This window comes from Meleagris gallopavo, chromosome Z, assembly GCF_905368555.1.
Source record: "Meleagris gallopavo chromosome Z, MGAL_WU_HG_1.1, whole genome shotgun sequence".
NCBI lineage: Eukaryota > Metazoa > Chordata > Aves > Galliformes > Phasianidae > Meleagris > Meleagris gallopavo.
In genome coordinates this window covers 15,057,383-15,080,064 of record NC_139435.1, presented here as the reverse complement: position 1 = coordinate 15,080,064, position 22,682 = coordinate 15,057,383, and the positions used below count along the sequence as shown (strand labels likewise).

Here is a 22,682-nt window from a genome sequence, read left to right as displayed (position 1 = left end):
ATATCTGAATCAAATGGTGAACATTATTCATAAAGAGCTGCCTGATTTAGCATGTTATTTAAATAAAGAGGACACAAAAGGCAGCAGCTTAACCATTTCCCTTGTGCAAAGCTTCCAGTGAAAAAATGCATAACTTCTAGTAAATGCACAGAAATCTATGGGATTAGTCACCACTTCAGCAAACATGAAGATTACCAAGGACACTTGGAAAAAGATAAAAAAGCATGTGCCATGTATTGTTTTGAGGCTGGATAAGGCCCTGGGCAACCTGATCTAGTTGTGGTGTCCTTGTTCATTGCAGGAGAATTGGACTAGATAGCTCTCAGAGGTCCTTTCCAACTCTCAGGATTCTATGGTTCTGTGATTTGCTTTCTACATAAAATTACCCAAAAATATGACTATATGTTCAATGTCAGATTGTCCACAATCGGTCTATATAAGAAGGAATACATAAACAGTGTCTTTGGTATTTTCTTGCAGTCACCCTGTCTGGCCATAGCCAGATTGATACTGATCTCTTTAAATCTCTCCTTTGTGCTCTTTCTCTCCACTGGTCCCACTGGCTTGCATTCTCTCTCTCAATCCTCCCCATAAGTTTTCCAGTCAATTTCAGTCTTCCCCAGAATACAGAATGCAAAAGAATCTTTGGACATCAAACTCAGCATATAAAATCATAGCCTTTGGTCACCTTACTTTCACTGTTGTGCTTTTTCCAATTCAAATGAGTTTCGTTCCGCAGAACAAATTTTTCCACTGTTCATCTTACTTCTTGTCTTTTTGGAGCATTGCTGTAAGAAGCAACAACATAGTGTGCTCTTTTTGGAATCAGTCAGGAGTTATCTCAAAGCCTTGAGCTTTTGGTCTGCGCTGTTCCTTCTGGAAGGCTTTTCTCAGGCTTATTCTTTTGTCTGTAATTCTACTAACTCAGTTATCAACTTACATCAACTGAACAGAAGAAACCTTTCCATCCCCTCTACAAAGCCACTGTGTTGAGATCTTCCAAAACAAGAAGAAAGGGACAAGAAAAGAATTTACTGTGATTTCATGGCAGAGAAACAGGATAAACTGCAGACTGAACAGGTACAGTATACCAATGTCCCAAGCAACAGAAGTGAGGAAGTCATGTCAGAGGAAGTTTGAGCCAGCATTTTTAACAGATAATCCAGCTTCTTGATAATAATTAAATACATAAATAAAGCATCTATAAATCGTCAACACATTCATTGTTTAATGTCATTGTGCCCCTAGCAAGGAGAGCAGCTCCGTTCCTCTACATACAACATTCAGCAAAGGAGGAATGTCACAGGCAACATTCTTATACCTCCCCCTAATCAGTTAGCTTGTTTATCTAGTGAGGTGCACAACAACCACAACAACTGTGCAAGGAAGAGATAACACAATAATAATATGCAGTTGTTTGTCATACATGTTGGAATCAAAAATATTCCTACTTTCCCCACAAACAAATTCCCCAAAAGTTCTTGGTATTGCTGAAATATTGCATTTGTGCACCACAGACCCACAAGGATGTGTTATGGCCAGAGGCAGGCTTTGCCACATCAACCTAATAGACCCAAGAATAAGAAGCTGTATGAATCAGGAGAGTGGTCAAGTGGTCAAGAATGCCTGTGACATCGCTGCCACCATATCACATTCATGAAGAGTATGCACTCATGAACGAGAAACAAAACAGAGGATTCACAATGAGATGACAATGGAAAAAGAAAACCTTTTTTCCTCTCCTTTTCTGATATGACAGATTCAGTTTGAGGACACAGGTGAAATAACCCTTCAAATACAACACTGAGTACAGGTTGTCCTGAGCATTAGAAAGATGTCAGCAAATGGGAGGGAGTTCAGGATTCATCAAGAAACAATTGCCAAACTGGCTGAACAGGTTGCCAAGGAATAAAATGTGAATTGTTTCAGACAGCTAGGTATGTACTGTGGCAAATCGATGAGCAAGTGTGGTAGGAAATACGATAGTCACTGAGACATATTTTCCAGAAGGCAAACAGGAAGATGAGTATCATATTTATGATTGCCCAAGGGAAAATGACAATCCATATTCAGGTGAAATTAGAGAGAAAAGTATAACTCAAACATAAATCAGAAATGGTGAACCCCATTAAACAGTGAATTAGTTTCCTGGGGAAGTGGTGGCAAGCTAATCACATAGCCATTTAAAGTCAGTCAGGATAAAGAGCTTAACTAAAATTTATGGAACAATTTTGTACTGGCAAGGATGCTAACTAATGCATTTCCCACTGCTATTTTCAAAGAGCTCTGAATGAGTAGAAGGTTACTTGTCTTCTCAAGAGTAACTCTGAGAACAAAGTTCTAGGTTGAATATGACACTGATGACTCTCAATGTGACTCACAAAAAAATCAAAGTATGCTGCCTGTACATTATTTCAGTAGTGTGCAGAATAACAGCAGCAGGGAATTTCAGTTTGAGAACTTTTTATACATTTGAAGAGGCAGCATCATCTAAGTTCTGAAGCAGTTTTTCTGCCTAAGGATCTGAATTTTAGCTGTTTTTGAAATTCACTTGCACTCTTCATGACAATGCAACAGAATGCATATTGCACTTTTTTTTTTTTTTTTTTTTTAGCATCAACTCATCTAATCATTTAGCATCAGCACATCTAATATGGAATAATTCTTAAATATACATACTGTATTTGGGTCACAGAACACTTCTAGACACATGACTACTCTAACAAAATTACATTTCATACCATACACAAACACATATGAATATTATCTGGCAGATATCCCTATAGAAGATGCCTAGTAAACTACAGAACAAAAGAGAATAATCAAATTTTAGTACACTACAACACATAGGTAGATTTTGTATACTATTCTAATTCGTAAAGATGTAATTCAAAAAATCCCTCCTCTGGTCTTAATTAGATTTCCATCATCTCAAAGAACTAATTACATGTCAGATGAAACACTGATTAGAAAGTCCCTGTATTTTTGCAAAGGAAGAGGCTGGTCTATTCTCAGTGCTGTTGCTGTGATTTGCCACATGCCTCCGAGAAAGAAAAATGCACACATTCTTAAAAGGTGCAAAGTGTTCAGACACTGGTTTGCCTCTCGCGTGTGCTAAACCTCTACTTCACTAACAGAAATCAGTGGAAATCATCTGCAGTTTTGAAAATGAGTCTAGATTTAAAAAATAATTAAGCAATAAAATTCGTGCAGAGCTGACACCTATTTATGTTCCCTTCAGAATCTCATCAGTATATATCTACTATTTTAGATAATTCAGTATTTAATTTAGGTATACAAAGAGTTGATAAATTCTGGGAATTGGCTACCTACACACTTTCTACAAGGCCTGACAGTAAAATTCTTTGAGAAATTGATAAAACATGACTTAGGTGAAGGCTCTCAAAATTGCTACACACTTTTCTCACACAGACAACACTCTTGGCCCCATGAAATTCAATAAGCAAAACTCTCACAAACTTCAAAATAGTTTACCCTTCATCTTCATCTTCTTCATCAGCAAATCTACAGTAAAAAAAACAAAACAAAACAAAACAAAAACACAGAGAAAATGTATTGACTTCACCCTTCTTTACTCCCTGGTCTGTTTGTACCGTTTAGCATAGTCCACTACCATCAAAATCTGAAAAGTGTCCTGAAGACTGGAAACAATCTTTGAGTTATAAATTCTGTAATCAGTCAGTCTGTGAAGTATTTCCACAAAGACTAGAAAATGAAGAATAAAACCATGGTCAGGAAACTTCAGTCTTCTGCTAGTGTAAGATTAAAACCACCAGTAAGTCTTTTTCACTAATGCAGAACTCTTAATCTGAATTCCACCTTAATAAAGGCAGAAATACAAATATTGATGAAAATTATCACAAAATATCACGTGAGCAGCAAAATTTAATAATTTATCAAAAGATAAAAGATCAAACTCCAAAGAAAAATGCTTCCCTTCTTGTTGCTTTGCTAACATGCTCCTGTAGTGCCTTGAAGAGCACAGCTAGCAGAGCACTAGGCTGCAGAGAAAGCAGCAATGGAAGCAGCAATGCAGCTGCAAATGTCACCCTGCTTACTGAAGCCACTGTTCTCAGGCACCTAAATATAGAGAAAGAGAAGTCTTATTCAAACATGTACATCTTAAAATTTGGGCCAGTTTAACCAATTTGCAAAGTGTCTTCCCGGACATGTCATGATATAAGACATGCACAGCACTGGGTAAGTGAACTGCTTATGATTCAAAGAATACAGAGATAAAACAATGTAAATATGAACACTTGGGTGTATCTTCTTAGTTTGAGGGTTGGAGCTTTCCTTGAATCACACAGATGCAGGTCCCCAGGTGTGTGGCTAAACTGCATTTTAATATGTTCAAAAAAATTCCCTCTAAACATTTATCCGCAGATGTAGATCAAACTGTTCACCTGCTTATACAATTGTTTATCACCAGACACATCAGTGATGTGAGTCATACGAGTACCTAGATCAATAAATATCTTCCACAGCCTCATCAGGTGCTACAGCAAACCAGAAGGCCAGAGGCAGAGTGATTATGGTTCACTCCATTTTGAAAGGTCACTCACTTTCCATCATCTGATAGCGTCATTAAGCCCAAGAGAAGTGGGATAACTGTTCAAAATTATTGCCTGGGGTGAAATGGAACAGTAAAGCTGTAGCACTTATTTGCACCAGAGAAATTAAGGGGAAATAACAGTCTCCTTTCACATCAGGACGTGTATAGCAGAGGTTCTGAAAAATATAGCAGTATTTTACTGCTTAATGAAATACTTTCAGTGATATATTAAAGCATTGAAATTATTACTGTGGGAGAGTTCATGATGTATTAATCAAAGCATTTGAAAAGCTTCATCATGTTTTTAAATTACATTAGACTGCATGCGATCCAGTTTCAGGAGGACCTGCCACCTCCCAAGACATGCTGTGTTCCCAGCTCCCCAGTCTGTGGAAACAGAGGCTACTTAGCACCTTGCAGGATAGGGCCCTTGAGGCATAAACGAAAATCTAACCTAACAGCTACCTACATGACGTAATCAGATCAAGTACTAACTAACAGCATTTAACAAGACCACCACAGTTAGCAACATAAACAAATGTCAAGCTCTAGGTTTTTTAAGACAAAGAAAAAACATGACTAAACGCTGACTAATTCAATTCCCATATTATTTAGCAGCAAAATACACTGTCAGTTGGAGAAAACAGAAATAAGCCCTTCTCCTTTTCTTCCCCCAGTTTCTCTCTTTGCTGGACCACCAGAAGGCACACTTCCTGCTCTCTGGTCATCTGCAGTGGGGGAGTGCCACCAGAAGTGCTAGGATCAAGCTCTGGTGGGAAAGCAATTGATACTTTTTTGTTTTTTAGGCAGGAAACATACATGAAGGACACCAACATGTTTCAGCTCACAAAGACAGTCAGGGATAGGTAACAAGAGATCTTCTGTACGCATGCACTGGTTGGCAGGCCGTTCTTTCTTGTAAAGTTCTTCAACACTAGCAAAACTGCTGTTCTCTGCCGGTTATGAGTCTTTCACATTGACTGACTCCTCTTCAGTGTTACATTTTTAAAAACCTTCTTTGCACTACAGATCATTTGAAATACCAGCTGAATGCTATTCTATTTTAAACTTGGGAAATAAAACTGCTCTCACACAATATACTTCACAGCACTAATGAATCTTCTTTGATAAGAAATCACTATAATTCAAATTCAGTCTCTTAAGCAATTTGTTGTACCTCACCTTCTGTGAATTCACCACATCATTCTAACCTAATGAACATCAGTGTAATGCGTTCTACATCTTCCTACTATCAAAACCACTTGCCTCAAAAAATGGTAATTAGAAATAAATGAAACTGTATAGAAATAACTACATTTTGTTCATGAGATTTGTTTTAAAAATAAAAAGAAGATCCAGCAGGACACTGGATCAACTGTTAAGTAAGTGTGCAATGAAGCTAATTTCACTTGAGGTACTCTATTTACTTTATTAGGTCAGGAAAGAAGCGGAATTGAAATAGCATACTATAAATGTGTCTAACAAAGTAAGCAAACATAGGCATCAGCAACTTATACAATGTATTTTCAGAGAGCTGTATTTGATTTCCTTACAGTATTTGTGCAAGCAGAACCTATAGCCTTAATCTACAAGCAACAATCAATAAAACAAAAACAAACAAACAAACAAAAAGAACAAAAAACAAAAGCCAACAGCTCATTTGGGCAATTATAAGTCTAGGAATGTGAATTGTTTAGTTTAGGAGCCTATTATTTTCAGGGCCATGCAGTCTCTTTGCTGACCTCTTACACCATCAGAAAAACAAAATTCTAAGCCAAAGGTTGCTTGTTCCTCCTTTTACAGCCTCTTCCTTCAAATCCACAGGCATAAAAAAGGAACCTTCAGTTCTTTAAGAACTGAAAACAACCTGCCAGCCCCTTTTTCAGGAGAGGTCAGGGAAAGAGATGTTTGAAGGCAAGAATGTTTTAATCCAAGGAATGTGTGGAGTTGAAAAGATGATAGGAATATGAAAGTGTTGTGATTACATTTCTAAATTAATATGCCAATAGAACCAGTGGAATTCTCATATTCATACATTCATTTCCATAGGAGAATTGCTGCTACGAATTTAAAAAGCTACACGAAGAATCAGGCAAGCAGAGGTTTCATTAGGTAAGCATCCATTATGAGAGATAAAAGTCAAGTGGCTCTTTGTTTTACAAGCCATTAAGAGGCTTAGATATATATGGGGAAAAAAAAAAAAAAGAGAAAAAGGATTATTTCAGTTTGTTCTCAAATTGTATTTAATTAAAATAAGCAGGAAAAGAGTTCAAGAAGTTCACGTCTGCCTAGGCACAAGTGAAAGTAATACAAGTCAGTTTATTAATAGACAGATAAAGCCCTCAGGAAAGAACCCGATGACTCAGTAGAATGCAGCAGCTGAGAGAGATCTCCACAGCATTTACATATGATGGGTGCCTGTGATAACAAGGCCTTTGGCTGGATCTGCCAGCAGAAGCACGCCTCTGGAGTTGGCAGAGGAACATTTTACTCAACTATAAAGAAAACTGGAACTCCTATACACTCTGGAGTTATTGTTAGGTGTCGAGACAAACATCGTCAAATACATGCTGGAGCAGAGGAGCATGAAGGCAGGCAGAGGGATCCCTGCAGCGTGGGTCAGAGCAAGGGAAACCCAAGGGAGCCTTCAGTCCCATAGGTTGAGGATGGCATCCAACCTGGGACAAAAGGGGGAAGCTCCTCACATAAGGGGTACGGTCAGGGGACCTAGAACACATTGTGGGATGTTGGGAAAGTGAACTTTGGAAGTACCCAGTATTTATGATGGGTTGTTTAGAGGAAGGACAAAAAGTGGGGAAAGGTAGTTTGGGGGAATATGCATGGAAAAACAGAATGAAAAAGGGAAATATTAGTTCTGTTGGACAGTATACTTTCCTAGCCCTGCGCTGGGCCTGGTCAGGGTGTGCTGGTCTGACTTCTTAGGGAGCTATTTCTAGCTCTTTCCTTGAATGAGGGACTCTGTTCTGTGTATGTGCAAGGGACTGGGTGCAGCAACTAGAGAGGGACCAGGGACACAGGACCTCTAAGTTCTGTGTTCAGTCACTGGAGGACCCACGGCATAGGCACTTCCCACTAACAGACCTTCATTCTTATTTGCCAGAGGGGGACAGGATTAGGCCATTTGTACTTCCAGGCTAAGTGTGAATGCTCAGTCTGTTTAGTCTACTGTGAATACATGCTCAGCCTCACTACCAGCTGAACTGGAGGACATGGAGCTGTGACAACCTCCTTCTGGCATGCAACCACAGTCAGCAGTTCCTAGCAGATACCATCTTCATGCAGGATTTGCATAAATAATTGTAAACACCCTATCTGATTTCTGTATAGGAAGAACTATATGTCTACTCAAGTATGGTTAAAGATATTCTAAGAAGAATCCTCACAAACTTGCAGAGGTCAATTATAATGGAACAATGCAGAAAGTTTTCCAGATGTTCTATCTGTGCAAACGTGTGATATCAGAGTAAATACTGACAAACAGACGTGTTAATGCTATAGAATCTCTAATAAAAGCTCTGCATTTTGACTGGGGAAATATGTTAACTAAAAACCATGTTATCTTGCCTGAGAACAAGTCTGGAGTGATGAACTTCAGCTTGTGGTTGTAGGTTTGCACCCTTATATTGAGTTTAGACATCAGTATCTTTCAAAAGTTATAATGACAAAGGTGTGGTCCAGTAAAAATGATGAATTCTGAGCTTTGCACCTGGTGACAAGCAAACTCTTTTATGTGGCTTTGATGATAATGCTTCCTGTTCCTCTTTGCAAAATGCTTTGAAAACTACAGATGAAAAGTTTATGCTTATTACATATTAAAGTGAGGCCTTTTAATTCCAAACAAGATACAAATTAAAAATAAATTAATGGCTGCATTCTCAGATGGTAAACAGCAGTAACTCTCCATTCCTGGTTGGTAGTATTCTCAAACCAAGAAGATAGCTTTCAAATCAGTTCTTTACTTAAATTTTTACCTGTAACAGGAAACTCTACTAAAACTCTGTGAAGTTGAGTTATGTCAAAGTCTCACCTCATAAAGCAACTAACATTCATGGCTGCATCCAGCAGAGCACAGAATCATAGGATCATTAAGGTTGGAAAGACCACTAAGATCATCCAGTCCAACCATCAACTCATCACCACAATATCACTAAACCATGTCATTCAGTGTGACGTCTGCCCTTTCCTTGAAAATCCACAGGGATGGTGACTCACCACTTCCCTGAACAGCCAGTTTCAAATTTTTCTGCAAAGAAATTTTTCTTAATATCCAACCTGAACCACCTCTGGTGCAACCTAACTACATGCAGAAGCAGAAATGGCAAATGAACTCCATGCCAGCAGCCACACCATGCTGCCACGGTTTCAAAAGAGTCCAGGACAATTAATCTCTGCTAATGTTCTGCCCCACATTCTTCCAAACTCAGAGATTCAGACAACTCACCAGATCTCTCACAGAAGTCATGCCATAAAACTATCAAAGGGGGAACTACATACGAACTGTTTTTCAATTCTGGGCAGCTCAAGTTGGTAACTTCTGGCTATGACTTCTCAGTATCAAAGAAAGATTTGTATAAGGAAATGCAAGCAGGATCAAACCTTTCGACTGGGAAATCAATTGATACATGCTTTGTTTGAAGATCAACATTTCTCTAATGTCTGTTGCAAAGTAAAAATATCTTTTCTTGATGACTCATTTTCCACACTAAAGAACATCTGTGGGTGTAAGAACAGAGCTGAAACAATTCTATTTCTTTCCTTCTGTAACTATTGTAGCAGTTCTAAATTCTATCATGAAATAGAAATGAAGCACTTACAAGATTTTTTCAGCAAGTGAACATCGCTATTTTTTTGCCCCTCCTGTAATCACTTTTATCAAAATGCTTAATATATTCAAATCATTTCAGTACTCTTATGCTTGCACTCAGAATTAGACCTTCTGAATACAGACGTAAAAGTGATTTTTTTATTGTATTAAATGCTCAAAATAAATGGTGCAACATTTGCAAAAACATAACTTACTCATTTTTAGCATTGTCAGTCTAGTTATGCTTTAATTAAGGACCAAAATTCCTATGAATTTAAATTGATTTATCCCAAACTGTTAGACTCTATACACTAGTCTCTCTGATTAAACATAGCCTGAAAAGTCCCTATAACACAGCTGCATTCAGCTGACATCAGCTAAGGATTTCAGCCTCCTGTCCCAGCACCTCTCTGTTGCAATACATTTAAAGTGTAGATAATAACATCCTTTTTTTGTTATAGATGGAGAAAGGCATCTCAGATATTGACACCTAGTATCAGGAGAAGGAGGTGATCCCGGCATCCTCATATGGGCAAAACAATTTTCACACAATCAGAAGCTGGGCAAAACATAGCCCACAGCTTCTGGAGTCAGTGTGCCTGAAACAGAAATACCAGGAAGCGTGGGAAGACATCATAAAAAAGAGATTTCCTTGCCTCCTTCTCCCTCCCTTGAGTAAGCTGACTCACGGTTTCTCAGCAGCATGGGCATACTGAGTCTTTCCCAGCAACAGCATTGAATGCATCTTGGAATGTTGGTAACAAAACTCCAGTGGGCTGAGAGAAAATGAGAAGGTTTTTTTGAGAAGTAGGATTGAAGAACTAGTCTCAACCAGGATCAGAAAGGTATGATCAAGTATCAAGTAGGAGTGGGCACCTTCTGCCCTCTGGTACCTGACACTGCCTTAAATACTTCCAGCAGAGAGATAGGGTTCCCAACCACACGTCTTTTGCAAGCTGAAGAGCCCTTCTGCCTCCCAGGCACTGGATATAAACACTTTCCTTTATGGATATCCACACTTCCCTTTATCTTCATGTGCCTCCCTGTCTGCTAAGAAGGAAAGAGACCAAACCTACGTTAGAGAGAAGCCAGCACACTTTGGTCACATCGCTGAAGGAGAAAATGCATTGCTACTGAGATTAGTAATGTAGGAAAACTGAGAGAAAATGTTTCTGCATGGGGAAAGAGGCCAAGGAACACTCTATATACATGAGAAAAATGAAACACAGATTGTCCTGACAGGCCCTACGTGTTGTAAATAAAGGTAAATAAAGAGCTGTGTTGTTCTTAGCTTAAGACAGAAGGTGATTCTGTTTTCAGTGAAATATCAATGTGTGTTAGTTAAAACTTAGGTGTCCCTTGCTAAGACCATTTTGTTTAACATTTTGCTGTGTTGTAAAAGCCATTACAATACAGGGTTGCCTGTGACAAGGATTGCTTCCCATGTACTTTTCCTATTTTCTAGATAAACTTATTTATCTAGAAAATTTGCAGGTTTAAACATTGCATAGCACCAGGCACATAGTCTGTTAAAAAATGCAGGTGCCCAGTTTAACCTGCCTAATAACAAATATTTGACATGCTTCATAGATCTTTATCTGAGATAGTACAATCTTGCTTTGATTGTACATTTATAAAGGGGAAAAGATCAAAGTTTACTCACACAAAGAAGGACAGGTGCTATCAGACACACAAAAGTTCTCACAAGCAACCACAGCTACACTCAAAAGCACTGTGCTTTCAGAGAGCATTAGTATGAGCAGCCCTAGAGGCACAGGAAGAATAATCAGTCACCTGTGAGTATAAAATCCTCAAACCAACAGCAGTTTATCTGAGAGCAGATTTGAAGATGTCTATTATCACTCTTCATTGATCAAGTCAGTCCCAAAGAAACATCTGTAGATTTATTTATTTAATATGAGAATAAGGACATTAACGCAGGCACTTTTTACCTCCAATCCAGGAGTGGGTAACACCACATAGATTCACTAACACTTGTACCATACCATGAAGAAAAAGAAAACACCACCAAAACTGAGCTATGAAGCACAGTGGTTTTCTACTCACTGCCTTTTGAACTCAAACACAAGATAGTTTTTCTTGAAACCTGCTCATGCAGACAGTTAAAGATCTGACAGCTGTCATATATATGCAGTTGTTTCTCCTGGGGAACCTTTTCACTTCTGAAATCTTGACATATGCAGGGGCTAGGTCAAGAAAATCTAGTAGGAGCTACAACTCTATATTGAGCTGAGTGAAGAAAATATCGTAAACACATCTACCAGGATTAGGGATATAGCAGCACATTTTCTGCGTAAGCTTATGGTCATAAATGTGGGCTGTATGTTGGCCCTATCTGAGTCTGTGCTACAGAAGTACCATCTGAACACAGAAGATCATCTGCCAAAACAAGAGAGAACGTTTTTTCCTGAAAACATGAGAGTGCCCACGTTTCACAGGACCATTATCCAAGAATAATCTCTTCAATCAAGATCCAAATTCCTAGTCACGAGTAGTCATAATTCATTTAAGATATCCTCAGGCTTATCAAATCTTTCCTTAGCAGTGAACCTCCAAAGCAATATATAAGTGAAGAATACAAGAATTATCCTCACAGGGCTAAAAATTCATCTGCCTTTCAAGGCATTGTATTATGCTTCATTAAGCACAGGTCAGAACAAAGCCCTTAGGCAAAACATGAAAGACCTGCAAATGCTGATCTCAATTCATTCACACCCATAACCTAACACAAACAGGAACAGGGGATGGTTTATTTCTCTTTCCCTTGCTTTCAGGCTGATCTAGATGACAATCTTGTACTTCCCATGATAGCATGCTAACTTCTTCACAGCGAGATAAACTTTTCACCCTCAGCACTTCATTTAGGTATGCTGAGATCAGAATCTGGCAGAAATCCCTATACTCATATTTCACAGTAATCAATATGAGAAATGGAAAGGAAATAAAGGCACTGGAATAAAAATAGAAGTCAACGGCAAGTATGGAAACAACCCCACAGAGGTCTCAGAGATTTTTATTTAAAAATAAGCCAACAAAAACACAAAACAAACAAATAAAAAAAAACAACTCCGCACCTCCTCCCATTTCCCCAGACCAAATAATCTTGTTTGGATAAACTGCAACCCTTGGCTGTCTGAGAAGAATATCAGCAGAGGTATGCCAGGAGACACAAGGCTCTAACACCACCAGCAGAAAGGAAGAACTCTTGTTCTCCACAATCTCACCTAATCTAATTGTTAGGGCTAAGCAGCCTGAAAAAATGTTATTCATGACACATGACAACTTGCTTCCCTATCTCGCTATCCCTATCTATGTAACAACAATTCAGGAAAATTTATGAGATAAAAATGTGTATGATATTATTTTTCAGCACACACACACACACACAAATCTGGTTGCATTTATTATAATAGTTTCTAAAATCTAGATTTCAAAAAAAAAAAAAAAAAGAAAAAAGAAAAATAACACTAGCAGAACATTGTTGCCCATGGAAGTAGAGGCCTGCAGGTTCATTGGAAAGCTAAGCAAAGTTTTTATTAAAATATAGGAGTAATGCCTCCTATTTTATTATGTTGGCCTCTAACATCAGAGGCAGATGTTGTAGCATCTGAACCTCTCCACCAATATCCTATTTTGATGCCATGAGACAGATGGCAGCAGAGAGGTGGTCTGACACAACAGGGTCTGATTTGGAAGTGCCTATGGAGTAAAGGTGCATCACTGAATTCCTCCATGTGAAAAAAAATTGCATCTATTGACATTAATTGACATTTGATGAACATTTATGGAGACCAAACAGTGGATGTTAAGACAGCAAAGTAGTGGGTAAAGTGTTTCAGTAGTGGTGACAGCATCAGTGATGACAGAAGGTAACCTCTGCTGATGCAGATTTTGACAGGCATGGCATGCACACTCTTGTTCATGACTGGTGGTGGTGACTATGTTGAAAAATAATGTTTTGTAGCTTAGAATTTGCTCTATCAAATAGTGCTTTGGGGTCTTTGTATCTGTTGTTTGAAGCAACTTATGTCTTTACAATTTTAAACTCTACAACTATTTTTGAAATAAATTATTTAAAAGATTACCAGTAAGGGTTCCTGCATTTCAGGTTATACTGGCTCAAAAGTATGAAAGGATAACCTTCACCTCTCTTTGTTCTACTTCCTAATTACTTAATACAGACAAAAAAAAAAATCATTCTTATTTATGGAGGTACTCAATGCCTCCATTGTCTCTAAACTCTATGAGACTTTTCTTCCCCAGTTTCATAGAATCATATAATTATATAATAGCTTGGCTTGGAAGATATTTTAAAGATCTGAAGTCTGAACAAGCCCAGCTCCTCCAGCCTATCTTCAGAGAAGAGGTGCTTCAGCTCTTTGTTCATTTTCATAGCCATTCTCTGGACCCATTCCAACAGCCCCACGTCTTTTCTCTGCTATGGGCACCAGGCCTGGATGTAGTACTCCAGAAGCAGTCTTAAAAGGACAGAACAGACGGGACAACTGTCTACTTTGCCTTGCTATCCATCCCCCTTTTCATGGAGCCCAGAGTACTGTAGGCCTTCCAGGCTGCAAGTGCACAGTGCTAGTTCATTCCCAGCTTTTTGTTCATCAAGATCCCCAAACCCTTCTCCACAAGGTTGCTCTAAATGAGATCTTCTCCCAGTTTGTATAAATATCTAGGATTACCTTGTCCCAAGTGCAACACCTTGCACTTGGCCTCCTTGAACCAGGTTTCTGTGAGCCAAGCCTGTCCAGCTCCCTGTGAATGACATCCTTTCCATTCACCACAACCCTCTGGCTGTAACTATCCAATCAATTCTTTATCCACCAAATAGTCCACTCTTGAAATCCATATCTTTCCAATCTAGAGATGAGGATGCGGTACGGGACCACATCAAAAGCCTTAAACAAGTTCAGGTAAATAACATCAGTTACAGAATCACACAGAATCAGTAGGGGTTGGAAGGGACCTCTAGAGATCACCTATTATAATCTATACAGTAGGCTGTGCAGGAAAGCATACAGGCAAGTTTTGAGTATCTCCAGAGAAGAAGACTTACAAAATCACTCTGGTCAGTTTGTTCTAGTGCTCTGTCACCCTCAAAGTAAAGAAATACTTACTCAAATTTTGTATGGAACTTCCTGTGTTCCAGTTTGTGCTCACTGCTACTTCTCTTATTGCTGGACACCACTGAAAAGCTGAAAAGAGCCTGACTCCATCCACTTGACTTCTGGACATTAGATATTTATAAGCACTTATAAGATCCCTTCTCAGCCTCTCCAGGCAGAATAGTCCCAGGCCCCTCAGAATGGAGATGCTCCAGGTTCCTGGTCATCTTTGTGGTCCTCTGCTGAACTGTTTCTTAGAAGTTCCTTGTCTTTCTTGGACTGAGGGACCCAGAACTAGACACGGTACTTCAGATGTGGCCTTAAGATGGTAGAGTAGAGGGGGGAGGATCATATCCTTTGACTTGCTGGACACACTCTTTTTCGTGCAGCTCAGGATACCAATTGGCCACAAGGGCACACCTGTTGTCCACCAGGGCTCCAAGGTCCTTCTCCGCAGAGCTCTTTTCCAGCAGATCATCCTGTAACCTGTATAACCTGTACTGATGCATGTGGCCCTTGCTCAACCTCATAAAGCTCTTCTCTGCCCAACTCTCCAGCCTGTCCAGGTCTCTCTCAGTGGCAGCACAGACTCCTGGTGTGTCTGACATTTCTCCGAGCTTTGTATTATTGGCAAACTTGCTAAGAGTGCATTCTGTTCCTCCATCCACGTCACAGATGAAGATGCTGAAGAAGACGAGACCCAGTACTGACCACTGGGGAACACCACTAGCCTCCAACTAGACTCTGCACCACTGATCACATAACTTTTTTTGTCTGCCAGTGTCATCACTCCAACATAGAAGGCCACAAGACTGACCAGGCAATGTTCTCCCATTGGTCAAGCCATTCCAGCTGTCTCAGAACCACCTCTACGTCTTACACGTGCCTTAAAACAGCTTCCAGGAAAATCTGTTCTGTGATCTTCCTAGGCACAGTGGTCAGCATATAGGCTTGTACTTCCCCAGATCTCCCTTTCTTAAAAGTTGGAGTGATGTTTTCCTTTCTCTGGTCACCAGGCACTTCGCCTGACAACCATGACTTTTTAAATATGATGGAGAGTGGTTTGGCAACTACATCAGATAGTTCTTTCAGGACCCTGGCATGCATGTGATCTCACTTGTTCACATTCAGTCTCATAAGGCCAGTCTCAGGCTAGTTCTGCTCCTACAGTAGGAGCAATTTTGCTCTCCTGACCACTGCCTAGAGATTCAGAGACATGAGATGCATGGGAAGCCTGACTGACTGCCACTGAATACTGAAGCAAAGAACTTATTGAGTACCTCAACTGTCTCTGTTGAAACTAGTTCTCATTTGTCATTTATCAGAGGTAGTGCTCTCTCATTTGACCAATATATATGTAACGCTACATTCAGCTCTAATTTGCCTCCATCTAAATTATGCTCTGCATTTTTTTCCTTTTCTTCACATCCATTTCTACTTTCTTGGTCCACAGAGAGTTCTAAAAGGGCTACAATTCATTATGTTAAACACAAATGGTTTAAAAACTCTTCATTATTTATATAAACACCAAAAATTATGTCTTTACTAAACCAAAAAATTCAACATGAAGTATATGTTTCCTACAGATGAGTTTTCAATAAAAATGCTCAGTATCTTTCAAGTAAAATTTTTTGTATGGCCTCAGATCACCTTGAAAATTGTAGCTGAGGAATTTCATGTCTTCTGTGGTCTGAACAGGGTAAGTATCCCATATTTAACACAGCAGCAGAACCTCATGGGCTTGGTCTACCACTCATGGCAAGTACCCAACCAACTAAACACACATTTCATTGCAAAGAGATAATAAAAGAAACTCCTGAGGGAAAACAGAAGCATTGGCTCATGAGAGCCAACGTACAAAATGTCTCAAGTTGTAGCAAGGAGTTTGCTTTGCGCTGCCAGATAACACAAGCACAAAGAATGCAGGAAAAGCTCAGGGGTCACAAGGAACAGCAATGCCCATTTGTTTTGCAGTTTCTTTGCCAACAATACAATAAGGAAATAATATGAGGCCAGTATCTAAGCTGCGATGTTTGCAAACTTCTACAATCAGATCATTTATTAAGAAAAACCCCTAACTGAACTTAATTATGAACAGCTTGAATTAATTACTTGTACAACATTAACATCTGATATCTCAAGAAAGAGCCCTGTCCCCTGTGCCCTTCACAGATATATATAAAGAGAATGCTTACACAAGCAAATCTACAGTCTCATTTCACAGTTTTATGATTTCATACCACAGACACACAAAAACACACAACAAAATTTGATTAAAACTGCAGCATATAAGCTTGGAGGGAATGTCCACACCAGGGCTTTGCAAATACATAACGCAGAGGACAATGTGACCTTTCTGACATTAATGTAGGTTTGCCCATATGTGTAGCACAGATGACTGACACAGACTTTCCAATTATTTTCATGCCTACCAGGACAGAGCACCGGATAGTAACAATCAGAAAACTCAGCAGTGAGATAACTCCTGTTCACTGGTAGGAGGCATCAAGATGACTTCTCAAACTCACACAGAAATCCACAGGTAAATACTAAGAGACTAAGTGGTGAAATAAGTGTGATAAAAGTATAGAATAGCTTGGGTTGGTAGAGACCTTGAAGAGCCTCTTGTTCCAATGCCCCAGTAGCTTTCAGTCAGTATTCCCAGTGAGTATTTTATTATTCCCATAATAAAAACTGATGTGCAACTATGACCAATCCTCCTTGAGTTCTCAATACATGACAGAGAATACAAACAGAGAAGCAAGTTTCACATAAGCTTTGAAACACTTTCTCTCCTGTTTTTTCAGCCTCCTAAAATGGTTCCCAGCACCACTTCCACCAGGGACATTTTTTTTTGCCCCTTGGTGGGAGAGAAAAACAAACTTCAGCTGAAAATTGCACTTCACAATTAAAATTCTCCCTGAGCTATACTTCCAAGTATTATAGCGCATTTACTCAAAAGCACTAAAGGGGATGAGATGCATAAGCCTCATTAGAGAATACACAAACTTCTTTAATAAATTAATATTCCCCTTCTTTCTTCCATTTACATTACAGCACAGAATTAGCAACTGTCATCTACGAGGCAAATGTAATAAATAATAGAAAATAATAATAATAATACTAGTGCAATCATAGGAAATTCTCCACAACCTGAGGGTGTAAAAGGTATTTTTATTATTCCCTTGACACTTGCCACATAGGCTATATTGGTCAAGTAAGGAAATAAGGCACAAAACCCAAATCCCACTGACCCCATGATGACTAAATTATAAAAGTGTAAAGCTATTAAGACCATTTAATATGATCCTTCTAGAGTTCCAAATAACTATTTCACATTTTGCCTCCTTACAAATACACTGAAATGGATCCTAGCTGAATTATTGTTTTGGTTGCTTTGGAGCCTGTTCATTAGCAGAACCCCTACCTTCTGCATGCGTTATTAAAATTCCTTTCCTAATGAATCTTTCCACCCATGGAAACATATTGACACAACTCAAACACAAGTATATGCTATGTCAACAGTGCTAAATTATCTTCATTACACAACAACGCAGAATTGAAAGAAAAGCTACAGGATTGCAACACTTATACATAACATTAATACAGCATGCTTGGTCCAATGGTCCAACTCCAGTAAATAGTCCAGAAATCAGGGATTTCAAAGGGAATAGAACCTATTGATTTAATACAGGAATCTAGAAAGCTCATACAAAAAGAGAGATTCATACCTTCTTGCTTTCTCTGAAATGCAGGAAACAGATTTTTCCCCTGAGGAAAACAGAACAGCTGAAGAGCAAATGCATAAAGAAAAACAGCTTATTTTGATCATTCACCCTTCACACATCAAACATCATACAAAAAAGGTTCAAAGCCAGAAGGCAAAAACAGAGTAAATGTAAGAAGGAATAGGATGCTGTATTAATGCGTGAAAGACTTATCTGCAATTCCATCTGTTAACAGATGAAACACCATTCCAGGTAAGTACCTAAAGTTAAGTGGGGTGTATCTGAGTCAGTGTCAAGAAATCTGATACACACTGAGAAATGAAGGCAAGGCCTTTGCACAAAGAAGTACATGTATGAAATTAATCCTGGCTAAGGGCCCAGCCTACAGCTCACACACTGACGTGGCTCTAACGAAACACACAGAACAAGCTTATGCCGGGGAATAGTCCAGTTTTTAATATGCCAAGTAGAAGCCTGTAAATATAAACACAAGCATTATTTTGTCATACAGAATATTGGGTGCAAGTATGAAATACATAACCAGTGAAAAAATAATGGTGGAATTTTTATTTTTTTTTAGCTTCTGGGTTATAAAAAGTTTACACTCATTTTTGAGAAATGTCAAAATGCCATGTATTCAGACTCTCCATCAGGGTCAGAAAACCAACTAGGTGAAATACAAAGTACTCATAAGTGTATGTGTGTATATATATACACACACACACACACAAGTATATACGTGAATTTGCCTTAAATTCATTTTAATACCTCCTTCTTTTTTTTCAATTGGCATAAAAAAAGCCATCCCATTAATCGCTACAGTAGATTTTTCAGATACAGATTTTACTAGCATAATTCTGTGTAACATAAGTGGAACAAAGTCCAGGGCAACTTCACAAGCTCATTTTTCTACCTCCCTCACATTTGAGTGTACAACCTATCAAACAACATTGTAAGCTTTTACGATAGAACAGCCAGCTAACAAATGAGATTGTTAGATAAAACTGGGGAACACTGAGTTCCTTAATTTATAGTATTGTCTTTTAATAAGAACAGATGGCTCGAAAGAGAACTCAAACATTCCCTTATGAGATGCCAGGTTAACGGCTGCCACTTTTTCAATGGCTGAAAACCTTTCCAGGTGAGCAGAATAAATGAAAAACAGCTGTTTTGAATACATCCAGTTTTCTTCAACAAGCTATTGCCTTCAGTTAGAAGTCCTCTTTTAATCATAAATAGTTGTTAAAGATGGTGCAACTAATGAAATTTTAATATTGATTTAACAGGTCCCACCTAGCACAATAAGCTGAAGTGCAAAGACGAAAGATGTTTATTTTGTGGTCAGAAATCAGTCCTCATTTCACAGATTCTTAGCGGCTGTTCCTGAACTAAGCGATTAGGCAGAGGGAGAATTATCCTTACATAAGGCCAAGGAAAAACAAAGCTGAGTGTAGCGTGACACATCTCTGATAAAACTGAAAAAAATAGCAACTGTTTAAAGTACAGGAAAACATTCATGCAAGAACAAATGGGTGAGTACTTGTTCATTACCTACACTTAGGTCAGAGTGTGAAAAGTTTTTAATAAACAAAAGAAAGGTGTCTGAATATGTCCCTCAGTCCAATTTGCCTTGTATGGAATTTTATACATCTAAGTGGATTTCTTGACAGAGTTGCCCAGAAATAGATTCGGTTTAACACTACAGAAGCTATCAGTTTTATACTCAAAGCTTCAGTCAGGTCTATCACCAGAATACACCATCCTCTGTAAATCCACCTCAATCTCAGCTACATTGCAAGGTAGGGAAGCCCCAAAGCCTGACACTACAAAGGTGCTGGCCCCTTTCCTAGTTCTTAACTTAATTTGCTATCTAGCTATCACAATTATCTGCTTTAGCAGAAACATACTGATAGAATTCATTTCATTGCTGCTCTATAGTGATTAATACGAAGGCTAAGGAAATTTCCTAATAGCTTATTCTCAACCTGCCAGCTATAACCGGAGCCTAGTGTGAATAAAACTGCTCCTGAATGCTTAAATGGTCTGCATGCAGTAAGGATGTGCCTGCTCCTGCCACTGCAGCAAGACAGTGAGAGATTGTTTCAACATGCTCTCTGCACAAAAACACAAGTTTGAAGGTGCAAATGTTACAGCATTCATCACCTCTTCTCAGGCGTCAGAGGAATGAAACACCTGAAGTGCAAGACTAATGCAATCTAAATCAGACCACAGGGAAATAAAGCTAGATGCTTATGGCTTTCTAATCAGAATGTATATGGCATACAGATATGTCTGACATGACAAATGTATAAATACAAGGCATGGAGCAAAAAAAAGCTTAAGCCAGAGGAGAATGCAACATTCTGACAGAGAGATAAGTAGGAACAAGGATGGTGACAAGAATGGTGAGCTCCAGGGGTGCTGAAAGATCTCACAATTAACTAAGTGCTGGACCCCTGAGACAGTAGCATCATAATATGCTTAGCTCAACATAAACATTCGAGTGCCATGAAAAAAAGAAAGACGTGCCTCTCTTCTCTCTCTCAAGACCCGGCAAACCACTGCACTCCCTCTTACACTGTATCTGAAGATTATGCAATTTACAATCAACTGTCTGCCAACAAATCAACTCACTGGAGGGATATTAATATAGCAACATATCCCTCTTTACCAGAGGGCAAACAGAAAGCTGCCTGTGGGCAGCAGTCTGCAACTAGATTACTTTAACTACAAGGAGGAACAATACCCTGGAATTGATAAAACAGGTTTCACCCATTTCGACCTTGAATTTGTATCACCTGACCTAAATTTCCAGATTGGAATGGACATAAGAGAACAGACTGGCTATGAAAACATTTCAGATATACTACAGGATGTCAAAGACCGCAAGGAAATAACTAGCGGGGCCACAAGCATGAACTGTGAAATTCTCCTCTTGCACTGAATGCAGAAGCTAAGCACTGAAATGTCAAATCCTAAGGTACATACCTACAAAGACTTAAAGCACAGGCAGTTCAAGGAAAGAGGAAATGTAAATGCTCTACTAGCAAAGGCAATAAAAGAAAAATACAGTGAAGTTTGCTAGGTAGATAAGTGGCCTACCATACAGTATTTTGGATAGCCTTGGCATGCAAGTACACAAAGTTCAGCAGAGGGAGCAGAAGTCATCCACTGTTGGAACAGCCCCTACTCCTGCTGCCTGAACTTTGCATATCATAATGATGATGAACTTTGACAGTTCTGATTTCATACGGATAAAGCACTATGAATTAATTAACCTGAGAATATCACTGTGAAGTAATAACAATTCCCATGCAGTACTGGTGAAATTGAGGTTCTAAAAGAATTGGTAGTTAAAAAACACTGCATTTTGGCTTTCAGGCATATACTGCAGACTTGCTTTTGCAGGCAGAAAAATCACGCTTATTGAAATAAGCTGAATTCAACACACTGATCATTTCTTCTGTTACTATACAAAGATTAAGGATGTGACAGCTGAGAGACACAAAAAATTAAAAATAATTAGAATTTTCAATTTTTGCATGCAGTTGAACACTGTACAAATCACAACTCTCTGGTGCTTCAGACGAACTAACCTTTCTGCCAAATCTCTACAGTAAAATCACTGTACAAACAGCTACGCATACAGAAAAAGAAACCTTTCAAAAGACTTCATATGCTTATCAGATTAATTCTGGCAGCATACTAAGAGGTTCAACCCAAACACTAATTCCCTTGAAATTGAAGTTTCCTTCTCCAAGACTGCACTGAGAATGTAAAGGTAACATCTTCCCTCACAAATATGTCGATCTTCCTTTCTGCCTTCACACATAAAGAAACTGTGTGATTCTATGCAGGGTGCAGCAGCTGAAACTGGAGGAGATGTATGTTGAGTAATGCTAGATGCATTTCTCCCCTACCAGGTTTCAAATCCACACCAAGACACTAAAATACCAAAAGAAAATAAGGACAGCAGAAAGCAAGGTGTAAGAGAGAATGGCTTAGAACAAAAGAGTATTTTCGTCAAGCATGTATAACCTGAGTTTTTCCATATTAAAAAAAAAAAAAAAAAGCATGTATAACTAAAAGACTGACAACCAATACAGGAAGGAGATGGAACAAGCAAAACGTGAAAATGTTGTCTGTATTGCCATGGGTGAATCTGTATTTACAAAACATGAATTCTGTACTGCCTTTATGAACTGCCCCTATTTTTATGTGTAACAACTGCTTTTCACTTTCACAGTATTGAGAAGCATTCCTCCCACTGAAAAACATTAGCAATAACAGCTACCAGTTTGTCAGGGAAAAAAAAAAAAACAACAAAAACAACACAGAACAAAAGTCAATTCAATAATTTAGAACTAGTAAGTAATGAGTAAGGTAACTTCAGCGCAATAATGGCTTTCCTGTTTTCT

At 38.8% G+C, this 22,682-nt stretch overlaps 1 protein-coding gene across 3 annotated transcripts in view; it reads right to left on the bottom strand.

Moving 5' to 3' along the window:
• Positions 1–22,682, bottom strand: part of PARP8 (poly(ADP-ribose) polymerase family member 8) — a 116,992-nt gene that overhangs the window by 72,558 nt on the left and 21,752 nt on the right. Inside the window, exon 1 of one of the 3 annotated variants that reach the window (XM_085212544.1) lies at positions 18,268–18,450. The exons of the other annotated variants lie outside the window; for them this stretch is intronic. Within the exon in view, the coding sequence (XP_085068670.1) occupies positions 18,268–18,368 (101 nt within the window). The 5' untranslated portion in view covers positions 18,369–18,450. Of the gene's footprint in view, positions 1–18,267; positions 18,451–22,682 lie in introns of those variants that run through there. 3 annotated transcript variants of the gene reach the window in all.